The sequence below is a fragment of the Pteronotus mesoamericanus genome, unplaced genomic scaffold, assembly GCF_021234165.1.
Source record: "Pteronotus mesoamericanus isolate MK-2021 breed Mesoamerican mustached bat unplaced genomic scaffold, CSHL_Meso_final contig_20, whole genome shotgun sequence".
NCBI lineage: Eukaryota > Metazoa > Chordata > Mammalia > Chiroptera > Mormoopidae > Pteronotus > Pteronotus mesoamericanus.
The window spans coordinates 42,213,238-42,227,970 of record NW_026555085.1 but is presented as its reverse complement, the minus strand read 5'-3'; the positions used below and the strand labels follow the sequence as shown (position 1 = coordinate 42,227,970).

Genomic DNA, 14,733 nt, shown 5'->3' with positions numbered 1-14,733 from the left:
AAGAACAAAATAAACAAAATAGAAACAAATTCATAGATTATAGGGAACAGACTGACAGTTGACAGAAAGGAGGCGTTTGGGGGGCTGGATGAAAAAGGTGAAGGATTTAAGAAATACAAATTGATAGTTACAGAATAATCACAGAGATGTAAATTACATATAGTTAATATCATAATAACTATGTATTGGGTCAGGTGTGTACTTGAAATACTGGGGGAACCACTCTGTAAGTACATGATTTTCTAACTACTACGCTATACATCTGTTACTAATACAGAATAATACTGAATGTAAACTGTAATTGAAAAATAAAGTCATTATGTATACATCTTTCATTAAGTTTGTCTATTCCAGAGAAATTTTTTAATTAAAAAAATGTTTTATTTGTTTTTTGTTACCCTTTGTAATGACCCTATATCCATTATATTTTTATTTTATTTTTAAAGATTTTATTTATTTATTTTTAGAGAGAGGGGAAGGGAGGGAGAAAGAGAGGGAGAGAAACATCAATTGGTTGTCTCTCACACCCCCCAACTGGGGACCTGGCCTGCAACCTATGCATGTACCCTGACTGGGAATTGAACCAGTAACCTTTCAGTTCACAGTCTGGCACTCAAACCACTGAACAACATCAGCCAAGACTACATTTATTATATTTTGAAAAACTGAATGTACTATGTAGTCTTTTTTGAAATAAGAATATTATTGGTTTTGCAAGTCGTATGACAAGTGATGTCCTGTAGACAATGTTTTCAAATAGAAAGAAAAGTAAATTCTTTATTTTCCTACTGTGAGACACCATTTGCCTCTTATTTGTATTCATCTTATCCTTTTTCGTTTCACAGAATAGTTACCCTTCTAATCCAAGGCTAGTATTTTTACCTTTGCTTGTATCTTAACTCCTTTGTACTTCAGAAACCTTAGACTATGAGTTATCCCTCTCTTTTCTTGTAAATATTCAACTTTTTTCTTTTTAGTAGATTCTTCCCATCTGGTTTTCAGTATGCTGGGGTCTCTCGTGTGGTCTGGGTAAGATAATCAATCCCCTACTCAACCCCCACTCTCTGTCTGGCCGTCATCCTATCACTACCAATCTTCTACTCCCTTCACAGCTAGATTTCTCAAAAGAGCTGTCAGTTCCCACTCACTTCAGAATATATTCTGACTTCCAGTCCCGTTACTAAACTAAAACAGGCTAAGTTTTTCAGTGTCCTCCATATTGCCAACACTGTGGACTTTTTATATGACTTACTGTATTTGAATTTCAATTATAGGTCATCTCATTTCACTTTATTATTTTTCTACTCTATTTCATGATCTTCTGTGTTCAGTTATCAGCTACACACCAAAGACTCAAGAGTTTATATCGCCTGCCCACAACTACCATCTAAGCCTCAGATTTTGATATCCAACTACCTTCTTGATATCTCATCCTATTTGGATGTTGAGAAACACCTTAAACTTTATGTCCAAATCCAAACTTAATGTTTTCCTCATGCCTCTCTCATAAACCAAAATCAAACAAATATACAGATAAAACATGAAACAGCTTGTTCCTCCTGATTTTTCTTGCTTGATAAATGGCGCTTGCGAGTCTTTAAATGTCCATCTTACTCTCCAATGTCTAGTCTGTCATGAAGACATGGCAGTCTTATCTCTTCAATATTTCTCAAATCCATATACTGAACTTTACCTCCACTGCTGTCATCCTCATTCAGACTATTGTGATCTTTCACCTGGTCACCTAAGTAAGCCTCCTAACTGATCCTGCCATAGTCTTCCTTTCCTTCAATATATTGAGCCAGTGTGTTCTTTTTAAAATGCATATTTTACTGCTCTTAGGATAAAAGCTAGAGGTCTAATATGGCTTTCAAGGCCTCTGCCAACCTCTTTAGCTTTATCTTTTAATGTAATCTCTGTATTCTAGCCATCTTGGCCTTCTCTTGGTTTCTTAAGTGCCATTTACTTCTTTCCACCTACCTACCTTTCGACTAGTTGACTTTGACTCTTCTTTCAGCCTCTATTCAGTTGTATTCTTTGGAGACGTCTGGCTTCCTTTAGGAGGTTAGTTTCCTGTTATGTATAGTCTCAGTGCATTTTTCACGCATCACGCTTTTCATAGTTATACTTTTTGTTAGTGGGATTCTTTGATGTTTTCTGCTACAAGTATTTTAATGTCTGTATATTCAACTACATAGTCCAGCGTGAGCAAGGAAGACTGCTCTCTTTGCTCATCACCAGTGCTTAGAGTGTTTCCTTACATGTAGTGAGCATTTGGTGAATGATGGGATAGATAAATGAAATAAAATTGTAGCTCTGTCTCAAGTAACATTTGTTTCTAATACAGCAAGTTATATTGTATTTCTTAGATGTATAAATTTTGAAGTATGAGGTGTTAAGTTCATTTTAGTAATTTTTAGTATTTTAAATATTACAACTATATCTTACAATTTATTTTCTTTGTATCAATATTTTTGTTATGGAACTCTTTAAAATATTAAGGATCTGTGGTTTCATAGTTGATCACTAGAGTGTGCTATAACATTAGGGCTCTTAATTGTGGAAAGTGGTGTATACCATTATATTATTTTGGAAACTTTAATTAAAGGATGTATGATCAGGCCATCTATACGATGGGTGTTTAATAAGTGGAAGCTGTTATTTTAAATAGCTCTAGATCTGATCACTGAGAAAGAAAACAGTGTGAGTTTTCTTTTTTAATTTCACTATAGAAAATATGTAATTGCAACTGAGTTTTTAAAGGAAATAATAAACCATAACAGATACAGTAAAGTATTCATTAAACTGTGGGATACATGATATATGTACAACATTCTGCCGGCCCCTTGAGTATATATAAAAGTATAATACAGGCCCAGCCTTAACTGTGTTTGAAATGTAGTTGGTAAGTCTAAATATGCACACATGGAAGTTACATGACAGAATGAGAATGAAATTACAGTACAAGTTCATCTAATTCATGCCCTGGTTCCAGCTCATTCTTTCAGTATTTATCATCGTAGTTATAACAGTCATTTCTATTTCAGTGTCAATGTGAATGTGGTAGGTATGTGTAAAAAAACAAAATTAGTTGCCGACATGTACTGTAGATACCTTCTAAAATAAAAATTTCTTGAACAGTCAAAAGAAAAGAAAAAGAAATTACTGTACAATTTAACAGTATTAAAGAGGTCACAAAGCAATACCTGATTAAGTGCCAGGGGAGTGGTTCAGAGGAGGAAAAAGTGACTATGTTAGAATTGTAAAGACAAACTTCATTGAAGAAGAAGGGCTCACATGTAGATCATAAACATTTCTTTGTATTCAGTCCCAAATAGCCGATCATTATCTTTATGGCCGTATAAATAACACTAGAAAAAATTATTTGATATATTTTATTGCTACAAGTGTTTGAACACAGGATGGGATTTTAAGAAAAGAGGAGGAAGGACAATATAAACAGAGGAAACAGTGGGAATTAAAGCAAGAAGAGAGGAATGCTTATGCGTCCTTTAGGGAATGGAGCGTGGGGCAGAGATTAGGGCGCTCATCTCAGGAAATTCCATCAGTCATACATTTTGTGTTTTAATTGTAGAAAATGTAATTTTTTGTTCCAAGGCTAGGGAAATCCAGGAATAGAAGTGTTGTTTGGGGATGTTAAAATGTAGAAAAGGATTTATGAAATTTCTCTTTACTTATTGTTACATATGTGTTTTTTTCATTTTAAAATGTTTTCTTTCATTTTCCTTTCACTTGAATACCTCCTCATGTAATTCTGAGCACAAAATGTGATCTTGTGTTTCTAACTAGTAAGAAAAACTACTTGTGAGACAAAAATTGTTATATATCAGCTCTAATTTTATATAAAAATCTTTGTAGTTAAGCCAGTACAAAATTCTTTTTTAAAAAGTCAACTATATAGGCAAAAAGTAATTTGGTTGTTCTTAAAGTCTAACTTCAACAAAATTAATGCTCTTCATTTTGAACAGAAATATTTGAAAGAAGATTTTGCTGGAATATTTACGTTGTTTTTGTTTTTTAGAAGGCTAAATTTTACACAAATTGTCTATTGGAATGTCTATTTCTGTGTTGCACATACTGTAAGCTTAATAGTGCTATATTTATTATCTGAAAGCTTAGAATATTTTTTATATTTGCTTAATGTAACTATATTTTAACAATTTTACTTCATTCTAAGATGAAATTTTGAGACTTTAAGTTGTTTGGGTAAGTTTATAATTAATGAAATTATTCATTGAAAGATCATTAGTAGAAAGAGTTCTTGGATTATAATTTTATGAAGCAGATTTGAGTTTCAGTCTAATGCTTACAAAAAGCCTCTGTGAACATTTGTGAACCTAAATTTCATCATATATGAAAAATAGTAATACCTATCCTATAGGTTTATTATAAGGCTTAATAATGTATATGAAAGTATTTTATAAATTACAAAATATTTCATAAGGAAGTTGTTATACTTAAGCTCTGATTGCTTACCTTTGATTTAACAAGGTCTATGTAAGATACTTTATTCCTAATATCAAATTCTGTTAGCCAATGACATACCATTTTCTAAGGCAGAGCTTGTAGCTGCTACTTCTTAACAATTAAATAATAATTGGTTCTACATTATATTTTTTTCCATTTTGTTTCAAAGTTTCAAAACACTTTAGCTGGTCTCTGGACACCAGAATGATTTTTGAGCACCACTTAAATCATTGTATGTTTGTTCTAAGTTAAGCCTGTAATCTCCAGCCTTAGACTGACTTTTGGTCCTTTCAAAGAACTTAAGGGTATTTGCGATCAGTCTCTGTCTAATGCAGTTATCTGTTCAATCAGAATGTAGAATTTTTCCATTTATTTTATAGCCATTTTAATCCAGAGTCTCATCATGCCATACATTTATCCTAAAAGCTTGCTAGATCATCTTTTTTTGGCTTCATTTTTCTCCTGGTTGTCTTTTATTTCATCCTGGAAGACTAATTTTTGGATTTCATAGGTCAGGTATCCAGCAGGTGTCAAGTCATAGAACTTCATTAAAACTAAGAACCCCATAACTTTTCCTATTTTCATTTCAGTTTGTACTCCATTACCTACATGTGGAAGAAAAAGTTACCAGGAACAGGGAACTTTTCTTAAAAAAAAAAAAAAAGGGACAACAAAAAACTCTGATGTTATTTTTACCAGGTTCTTAAAATCCATTGGCTTTCTGCTTTAGTTGCTCTGTTGCAAGTGTTCTGCTAGACACTGAGATACAAAGATGAATGAAACACAGTCCTATACTTTGAGAAACCAGTTTAGTAGTTCGAACAGACATGTAAACAATAATAACACAGTTTGTGAAGCTCTATAATAGTCATTGTGCTGTAGGACCAGGGAGAAAGTGATATTTGAGCCAGTCCTTAAAGAATGACAAGACATTTGTAGTGGAATGTGTTCTAGACTAAGGGGAATACTAGAAATAAAGGTATCTTTGTGATAATGGAAAACACACTATACCCTAAGTGAAAAAGGCCTGGATTTGAGTTCTGTCTCTGCCTTGTACCCGATTTGTGAATCAGGCTAATCATATAATACTCTGAGTCTTAGTTTCCTAATCAGTATAAGGGAAAGAATATATGCTCTCTTCACGGAATATGGCAAAGGTTAAATGATATAAGTAAACGAAAATATTCTCAGTGACTGCCCACACGTCAGGGCTAAACATTTTAGCTTTCACTGCATTTGTATTCTAACCCTTCTGTTTCATTTTAAATTATTTATTTCCCTTTTAATCTCTTCCATATTCTTCTGTGTATTTGTGAGAACACCCTACTTTTACTTAAGCCGCCAAAATCTTTTACCACTACTTATATTTGTACAACCAAAACTCCATCTCAGTGTCACTGTCCTCAGGTTTAATGTCATTTCCTCAGTGAAGCCAACAGCATATACCATCTTCCCTGTTATATTAATTTCTTCTGGGCACCTATAGCACTTCATACATATTAGTATAGGTATCAATTATAGTACTCTTATGTTGTTTTATTGTTGCTTAAATACATTTAAAAATCTTCCTACTACTGTTTTTTGAGAGGGAGCGGCTGAGCTTTCATCAGCCTGATTTTCAGCACCATAGGGCTGCCGATAACTGCATAAATGAATCTGGAAGTCAGTATTTTAGATAGTTTGTTCACTCTCAGACTTTGTTGTTAAACCTGTCTAGGCCTGTATTTGCTCATTGCTGAAAGAGGGCATTTGCTTACTTTTGATAATCTCTAAGTACCTTTCTTGCTCTAAAATTCCATAATTAGGCCCATCTCTATAGTACCTTTGTTAATTTTTTCTCTTACAGGAATGCTGTCTACTGTCCTCATCCTACACCCCTTTTTGAATATTGGCTTCTGCTTGAGGCCCTCCCAAGTTACCAAATCTTTCTGATTTTTATAATCCTTATAGTAACTAGACCTCAGTTTGTTAGATACTGTCTTAAGTTCTTTTTTGTTGTATTATATTTCATTTTTTTAAAGATTTTACTTATTTTTTAGACAGAGGGGAAGGGAAGGAGAAAGAGGAAGAGAAACATCATTGTGTGGTTGCCCCTCATGTGCCCCGCCTGGGGACCTGGCCTGTAACCGAGGCATGTGCACTGACTGGAAATTGAACTGATGACCCTTTGGTTCACAGGCCAGAACTTAATCCACTGAGCCACACCAGCCAAGGCTATATGTCATTTTATATGTTGTTTCCTCATCTAGTTTGTGAGTTCTTAGAAGATAGAGATCATGTCATGTATTTCTTCCCTATGTGTAATCCCTAGCTTATCAAAACATCTCCTATATTTTAGTCACTCACAAAATCTAAAACTATGTATTAGTTGCTCACAAAATCGGGTTGCAAATTATCTGTTTCTTATATACAGTAAGTCCTCATTTAACACCATTGATAGGCTCTGCAACTCTAAGAGAAATGAGGTATAATGAAACCAATTTCACCATAGGCTGATTGATAAAAATAAGAGTTAAGTTCCTATATCTCATCAACATTATAATTAAATTACATTGAATAAAATGATATTATTCTAGGACCTGCTGTATTTTGAGACTTAGTACTAGTCACTTTTATTCATAAAATGTTAATGTGAAACATCTTCACAAAGTTGTCCATATTTCTTAATGTATGCCTGATTACAAGAAATGGCTATATGAATATTAGTGTTAAAAATAGGCCATTTCTTGTAAGGTCTTCCATTATGGTATTTTATACACAAAATTGTTTAAGTACCTATAGATTTTTTTTCTTTGCTTATCATTTTAAAGGTAAGTCTGACTGCATATATTAATTTGTCCCTGAGTCAGGGGATTACAATTCTTCCTCTGCATTTCTATAATAAGGAATTTTACTAATGTTTCTAGAATCATTAATCTGCAGTTCGGCATTTGTTTTGCAGATGCTCTACTCATGGTGCCCCAGGACCTGAAGGCAACCATATTTCAGATGTACCACTTCTAGACAGCCACAAGTAAGGTTAATTGATTAGCTTTGGGACCTCCAAAGGTAGGCTATTGCTTAGCACTGAAAGAGAATATTAAGAAATTGAGAACAAGATGATACTGAGTAAAATGTTTAATCTGAATACTCTCTGCTCCAGTGATTTGTATGGATGCAATATAACAACACTTTTGTTATATGTTGTTATATTGCATCTGCCCCATCCCACTTTTCGGTATATTCCAAAATTTTTGTGTACAGCACTGATCCAAGTAACATAATAATTCACCTTTTTTTCTTTTTCTCATTTTATTATTCTGTGTATGGAATGCGAAAGCTTTCAAGTTCTTTATGTTGTAGGTCACTGGGAAAAAAAATGTAACATTGTTAAGTATTTCAGAGGAGATACTGGGTAAAAAAAATTGGGAAGAGGAATGAAAACCCATTATTATTATTATTATTCTCTCAGTCCCTGGTTATCTTCTTCACTGGCTGCTCCTCCTGTGGTAGCCCCGGTCACTTTCGCATCGATTGTAGAAGAGGAACTACAGCAGGAAGCAGCGCTTATCAGAAGTCGAGAAAAACCCTTGGCTTTGATTCAGGTAAAGAACGTGCTTATGTGGGTCTAATTTAGGGAAGATCTACACTACATTTTATCCTTGGATCTTAAGAAAATTATTTTTGTTTGCTTTGTGAAGGTGCATATATTTATCAGGTTAAAATATAAAAGTAAACAGAAGTTCACAATTCGAGTATTAATTGAAGTATTCAGGATAACTAATTTGGAACTAATAAATTGTGATAAAACCTTGTATTCTTAGTACTGGTGATTCTTTGAACTGTTTTAAAAGTAACCTGTAGAGAACTTGGCATTATATAGTGTATTACATTTGCCTCAGTCGTTCAGTGAGCATCATTAAGACATCTTAAAGTGACACACACCCATTCTGGCTTACTTAAGGAAAAAAGGATTTATTTGAGGGATATTAAGATTCTACAGATTGCCCTGGCTAGTGTAGCTCAGTGGATTGAGTGCCAGCCTGCAAACCAAAAGGCCGCCAGCTTGATTCCCGGTCAGGACACATGCCAGACTTAAGCTGAAAGACCAGAAAGCCATGCTTGGAAACAAAGACCCATTGTTGCCCTAGAGACCTTAGAAGCAAGAGTTTGAAGACCTGTACAGTAATAGAAATTAATCTCACAGAATGAAGGTATTGGAATGAATGGATTCCAACAACTATTTTCAGTTAGTTTTTTCTTCTGCTGAAGATTAAAATTCAAGGAAAGGTGGGTATCTGATTATCCTAGCTCAGGCCTCAAGCCTTCTTGCTAAGGGAATAGTAAGATACCTAATTTAATTCCACTATGTTGTATCCACAGAAAGCAGTAGTTCCACAGAAGGAAATTGGGAAGGTATTACAATCCTGCTTAGTCGATAATTAAAAGAGTAAAGCAAGTCTTCCCTTTTTTTTTTCCTTCCCTCTTTTCAGATTGAGGAGCATGCAATACAAGAGTTACTGGTTTTCTATGAGGCATTTGGCAACCCTGATGAGTTTGTCATTGTTGAAAGGACCCCTCAGGGACCACTGGCAGTACCTACATGGAATAAGCATGGATGCTAGTTTGCTGTGCAATTAAGATGCATTTTTCATAAGTTGTGATTGTTATGAAGAAAAGCTGTGGAAAAGAGTTCTTATAAATTTGGTAACATCATTCTAGATAGAATAAGAAAGATTTAATTTCTGTACTGCAATTTCAGCATATAATATTTGTATGATTAAAAAGGAATTACTTAGAATTGTGATATTAGTAATTTTATGTAAAAATGTGAGAGGGAAAACTAGATTAAGTTTAAATGAAATAATTTCTTCTGAATAGGTCTGAAAAGAAAATGGGAGTGATTGAAGCATAAAACTTAAGAGCGGTGCATAAAAAATAACTTTCCATTTGAAAATTTGGGATAAATAATTTAGAAGATTTTTGCCAAATATATGTTGCCACTTCTTTTTGATACAACATTGATGAGCGTAAAGTAGGAGTATTAGCCACTACTTTTGATCCATTAATCGCCAAAGTTTTGTGTTTACTACAGTAGTTATGTTCCATTCTTGTGTCTTTTTTCATCAAGCTATGAATGTTCTAGTCTATTTAAAGCTTGAACTGCTTAAATGTCATATTATTTCAGCTTGGATAACATATTCTCCATTTTGCATTAAACTGTGGAGTACATTGCAAAGGAAATGTGAACACTTCTAAACAGTTTAGTCCAAGATAATAATTCCTTTATAAGATTTGGAATCATTGTGAGTTGCTTCTTGCTGGGGAGAGGAGGAGACCTTATAAAAGCCTAATTGTGAGAGAATCAGTTTTCCAAAGTGTTAAAATTTTCTGAAATAAATGCTTAATTATACATTACAAAAACAAAGTAATTTAGAAGAAGGTTGGTTTATAGTTACTTTAACAATATTATATAAACAGAAATTCTCTGAGCCTGGATTATATCAATAGACATAAACATTGTTTGTTTTCTTTACAGTATGCTGTTTGGTTTATTTTTGAGTAGTTAAATTTTTTTAAAAGGTCAAATCTGTGCTCCAGTACCTAGACAGATTGAGAGGGTTAATGTTCTACTTTCTGGGACATCAGCCTAGGGGAACATACAGGAAATTCAGATGATGGAAATATGGTTGCAACTAACCCAATACTTGAGATTTAGCTCTACCTGAAAGAAGCAAACTTGTAAGCAAATGTGCAATAAAAAATTTTGATCACTGCCGTGTGTTTGATATCTTGTATTATATTGACATCATTTATATGAGGATTTACTAATTATTCCTCCTGATATCATATACTATAGTCAACATCTGTTTTAAATGAATGCTGTATCCATTCCTTGATCACTTAAAAGAGGGCAGTTACCCTAAATGCACCCGTGGAAAGTTTTATGTTATGTATTTGAGTAAATTGAGAAGAAACGAATTGTTTTGTTGGTGTTGCAGTAAAGAGGCCTTCTGAGTTATTTGAAGTTTTGATTATTATGTACATTGGCATCTTGAATACTTACAGATGGAATGAAACGATGATTTTCATGGTGTACTTCATACTCCCTGGGAACCACCTTAAAGGGCCTTTGTTGGGTGAGATTTGAAGGAGGGTCAAGGGCTGAACAAATCTGTGGGGCTTTAGGCCTTAACGAACCTTAATCAGCATTTTATGGCCTGTTTTGTATAGTGAGGTATTCTATTAAATTTCCTTTCAAAAGAGTTATTTTGCTAGTAAAATGAAAGATAAGCGCTGCTAGAAACTATAATGGATAAACAATTCCATGATGATAGCAACCTGATACATTACCAAAGAGCCCAGGAAAGTGATTTTTTTTTCCTCTAACAATGACATTATTCTGCCTGCAATTATTAATTCATCTTTAATCCCATGACTTTAAGAAAGACTTACTAGAACTGAAGAAAATCTAGCAATGGGCAAATTAAAGGACCAGTGGGAAGGAGAAGAGAGGTTTTTAAGATTAAGCAAAACAATCATAGAATTCTTTAGCCTCGGATGATTAGTAGTTAGGTGGGGAATTAGGGGTAGGAATAGGTGTCAGATCAGAATATGCTTAAAATATGCAAAATCAAGTCTATCAGTGAGGTAAATTCAAATTTGTTGATAAAATACAAGATTCAGGACTACTCTTAAAGTTCTAAAGAGGTGGCTTTTAAAATATATTTAAAAATAATTTTATTTTACATAGGAACAACAGATACAGTTAGTTGAGAAAGGTATATAGCTGGATAATATTTGGGTTGGTTCTGTAACTCTGGGATAAGTGTGTTTGTCCATGATAAGGGGTTTGATAGCTGTTGTGTAAAATTTTAGATCTGAAGAAGCCTTACAGATTATCTTTGCACATTCCCCTTCATTTTATAAACGGAAGAAAGTGAACTCCAGAGAAAGTGACTAATGAGAGTGAGGTCTTCTGTCCTTTGTCTGGTTCTGCTATGACTACACCAGATTTCCTGTTAGAAATTGCTAATTATCTACAGAAATTTAGCCAAGGCTAAGAAAATATATTTTTTAAAAAGCACTTAGTAAAAATAAATGTAACCCAGAAACTTCAAGAATTGGTGTATAGAGATGTTTTCAAAAGAAACTACAGTAGTCTTCTACCAAGGAATTGGGGACAGGGGATCCAAGATACCCAAACAACCTGGTCCTTCCTGCACATGACCTCAAACTGTATCTCAGCCCTTATATATTTCATCTTATGTGTGTCTACTTGGCTAGCATTTGTGTCAAAAGTGAATTATTGCCATCCTCAAATTCTGATCTTTTTATTTTCTTATATCTTTATCTGTTATTTTTCCAAATCATTCAGGCTGAACTTTTGGATTCTTCTTTGTCTCTTTCCCCGTTTTGCATATACATAAGTGTGCAGAGAAATAATATATATATATATTCTTTCTCTGCAATTTCTTTTATTTAATCTTTTCCATTCCTTTCTTATTACTACTACTGTGTTTTATATACTTCATTCTTTTCAGAAGTTCTCAAATGTTCTGGTCTCAGGATTCCTTTATATTGAAAAAAATTGAGGATCCCAAAGAACTTTTGTTTATATAGATTACATCTATCTATATTTAATGTATTAAAAATTAGAACAAACTTTAAATATTTAATCCATATAAAAGTCATAAACCATTATATGCTAACATAAATTATAACATTTTAATGAAAATATAACTATTTTACAAAACATTACAAGAAGAGTGGGATTGTTTTATATTTTTATACGTAAACATTACTTCAGGTTTAGGTCTATACTGCCTGGTTTAATAGAGGACTCCTAGATTCTTATATCTGCCTCTGCATTCACTGTCTTGTGATATCACATGCCTTACAGCATCTGAAAACTTGAAAAACTGAGATTGAAAAAGGCAAGTAGCATATTATCAAAATAGCTTTGATCTCACTAACTCATGAAAGGTTGATGTGATTGAGAACCATTGCGTTAGTCCCTTAATTTCTGCTACCCTTTTCTCCTTCTCCCTGGTCCAGTCCGTTAAACTCATTACCTCCCAAACTAATCCCCCCAAAGTATATGGCTTGTCTTTTACCTGCTGTGAAAACATAAATTACTCCTCTACACTTTAAATAAGTTCATATATCTTCAGCCTGACCTTAAAGTGATTTCTTTTTCACCTATACAGCTAGAGATGGAGTCAGACCTGACCTCTTTCTTCCAAATAGGCTTCAAGCTTTGCTCATGCAAATATATATTTTTTTCCCATCTTCATCTACTGAAATTTTACCCATTTATGATTAAGGCAACCCAAATTTTATTTCCTTTACAAAGTTTTTCTTTTCTTTCATATCCCCTCAAAAATAAAAATAATAGCTTACATAGATCAGTTGTTATTTCCTCTTCATGCTTTATATCTTTTAGGGTACTAGTCATATCCTGCCATTACTTTTATTTTCCTATTAGTCACTAAATTACTTATATTTTTAAGGTATGGACTAAACATTCTTTTCCTTCTTGTGTGTGTGTATTTAAATCTTAAAATCTTAAACCAAAACACAGGTAAGTAAGTGTACAAGACAAAAATGTTCAGCTCAGTGATTTACCTGTAGGTCAAGAAATGGTCCATTAACAACACTGCAGAAAGAGGTGCTTGATTTGATTTACTGATATTTCATTGAGGATTTCTGCTATAAATCATGAAGGATACTGGTCTGTGGTTTTCTTTTGCTTTTTCTGGCTTTGGAATCAGCATAATAATGGCCTCATAGAGTGAGTTGAGAAATACTCCCTTCTGTGTTTTCTGAAAGTGTTTATAAATGATTGGTATTATTTGTTATTTAAATATTTGATAGAATTAACCAGTGAAGCTATCTGGGTATGGGTTGTTTTTATTTTTCAGTTACAGCTTACATACAATATTGTATTAGTTTCAGACATACAACATAGTGATTAGACATTTATATGACTTATGAAGTGATCACTCTGGTAAGTCTAGTACCCATTTGACACGTGTATGGATTTTTTTTTATGAAAAGATTTTTAGTTATTCAGTTTCTATTTCCTTACATGTTACAGGTCTAGTGAGTTTTCTATATTCTTAAATAAATTTTTTTCATATTCTTGAGTCAGTTTTAATAATTTCTGTCTCTAGGAATTTTTCCATTTCATTTAAATTGTCTAATTTATTGGTGTAAAGTTGTTCATAGTATTTTCTTCTAATTCTTTTAATTTCTGTAAGGTTGGTAGTGAGGTCCCACTTTCACTCTTTATTTTGGTGATCTCTGTTTTGTCTTCTTTCCCCTTGATATTATCAATTTTGTTGAGCATTCAAAGAATCAGCTTTGGTGTTCCCTTTGATTTTTCCCTATTGTTTTTCCTGTTTTCTTTTTCTTTGGTTTCAATCTTGATTTTTATTCCCTTTTTTTCCTGCTTGCTTTAGCTTTAATTTACTGTTCTTTTTCTAGGTGTTTTGGCTTAGATTATTGATTTAATATCTTTCTTTATCCAATTGTAGGTATTTAAAGCTATAAGTTTACCATTAAACACTACTTTAGCTGTATTCTATAAGGTTCTATGTGATCTGTTTTCACTTTCATTCAGTTCAAAATATTTTCTGATTTCTTTTATATTACTCCTTTAAGCCATGGATTATTTAAAAGTATATTGTTTAATTTCAAAATATGTGGGAATTTTGATTTTAACAAATTTAATTTTGTCAAAATTAAAAATTCTGTCAAATTTGGAGAACTTATTTCATATTGCTTTAATCTTTTAAAATTTATTGAGATGTTTTATCATCTAACTATGGTCCGCCCTGCAGAATGTTCCATGTGTTTGTGAGAAAAATATGAATGTACTGACATCAGCCTCTTAAGAAATAGTAGCTTATAGGACTTGTATATGGATTCCTATATTCAGGACACAAATACCTAAATAAAGGACAAGAATAGATGCTGAAGAACAAAAGGGGTAGGACTGTGCTGGATATCTTCTATTTGCACCTCAAATCTATTCTCTCTTCACCCCATTATTATGTCTTGTGAGCTTAAACTTTAGGATGTTATCAACCAGCTCATTTTCCCTGTGGCTTCTTGTTACTTGAGCCAGTTTGGAGCACTAGCATAACATTGGCATATTGACTGACAGGAGGAAAGAGAAAGAAGCGCTTTTTTTTTTTTTTTTTTTTTTTTTTCAGTTCTTACCCCTCTCTAGTGTTGTTATAGGCTGTCTTCTGCTCACCA

General features: G+C 33.2%; 1 protein-coding gene across 3 annotated transcripts in view; it reads left to right on the top strand.

The window, feature by feature from the left end:
• IBTK (inhibitor of Bruton tyrosine kinase) overlaps positions 1-14,733 on the top strand; it is a 122,083-nt gene that overhangs the window by 75,006 nt on the left and 32,344 nt on the right. For 2 of the 3 annotated variants that reach the window (XM_054569657.1, XM_054569656.1), the window contains exons 27-29: positions 7,430-7,501; positions 7,940-8,072; positions 8,961-10,245. In XM_054569657.1, the coding sequence (XP_054425632.1) occupies positions 7,430-7,501; positions 7,940-8,072; positions 8,961-9,092 (337 nt within the window). In that variant the 3' untranslated portion in view covers positions 9,093-10,245. Of the gene's footprint in view, positions 1-7,429; positions 7,502-7,939; positions 8,073-8,960; positions 10,246-14,733 lie in introns of those variants that run through there. The other variant, XM_054569658.1, reaches the window with a different exon arrangement.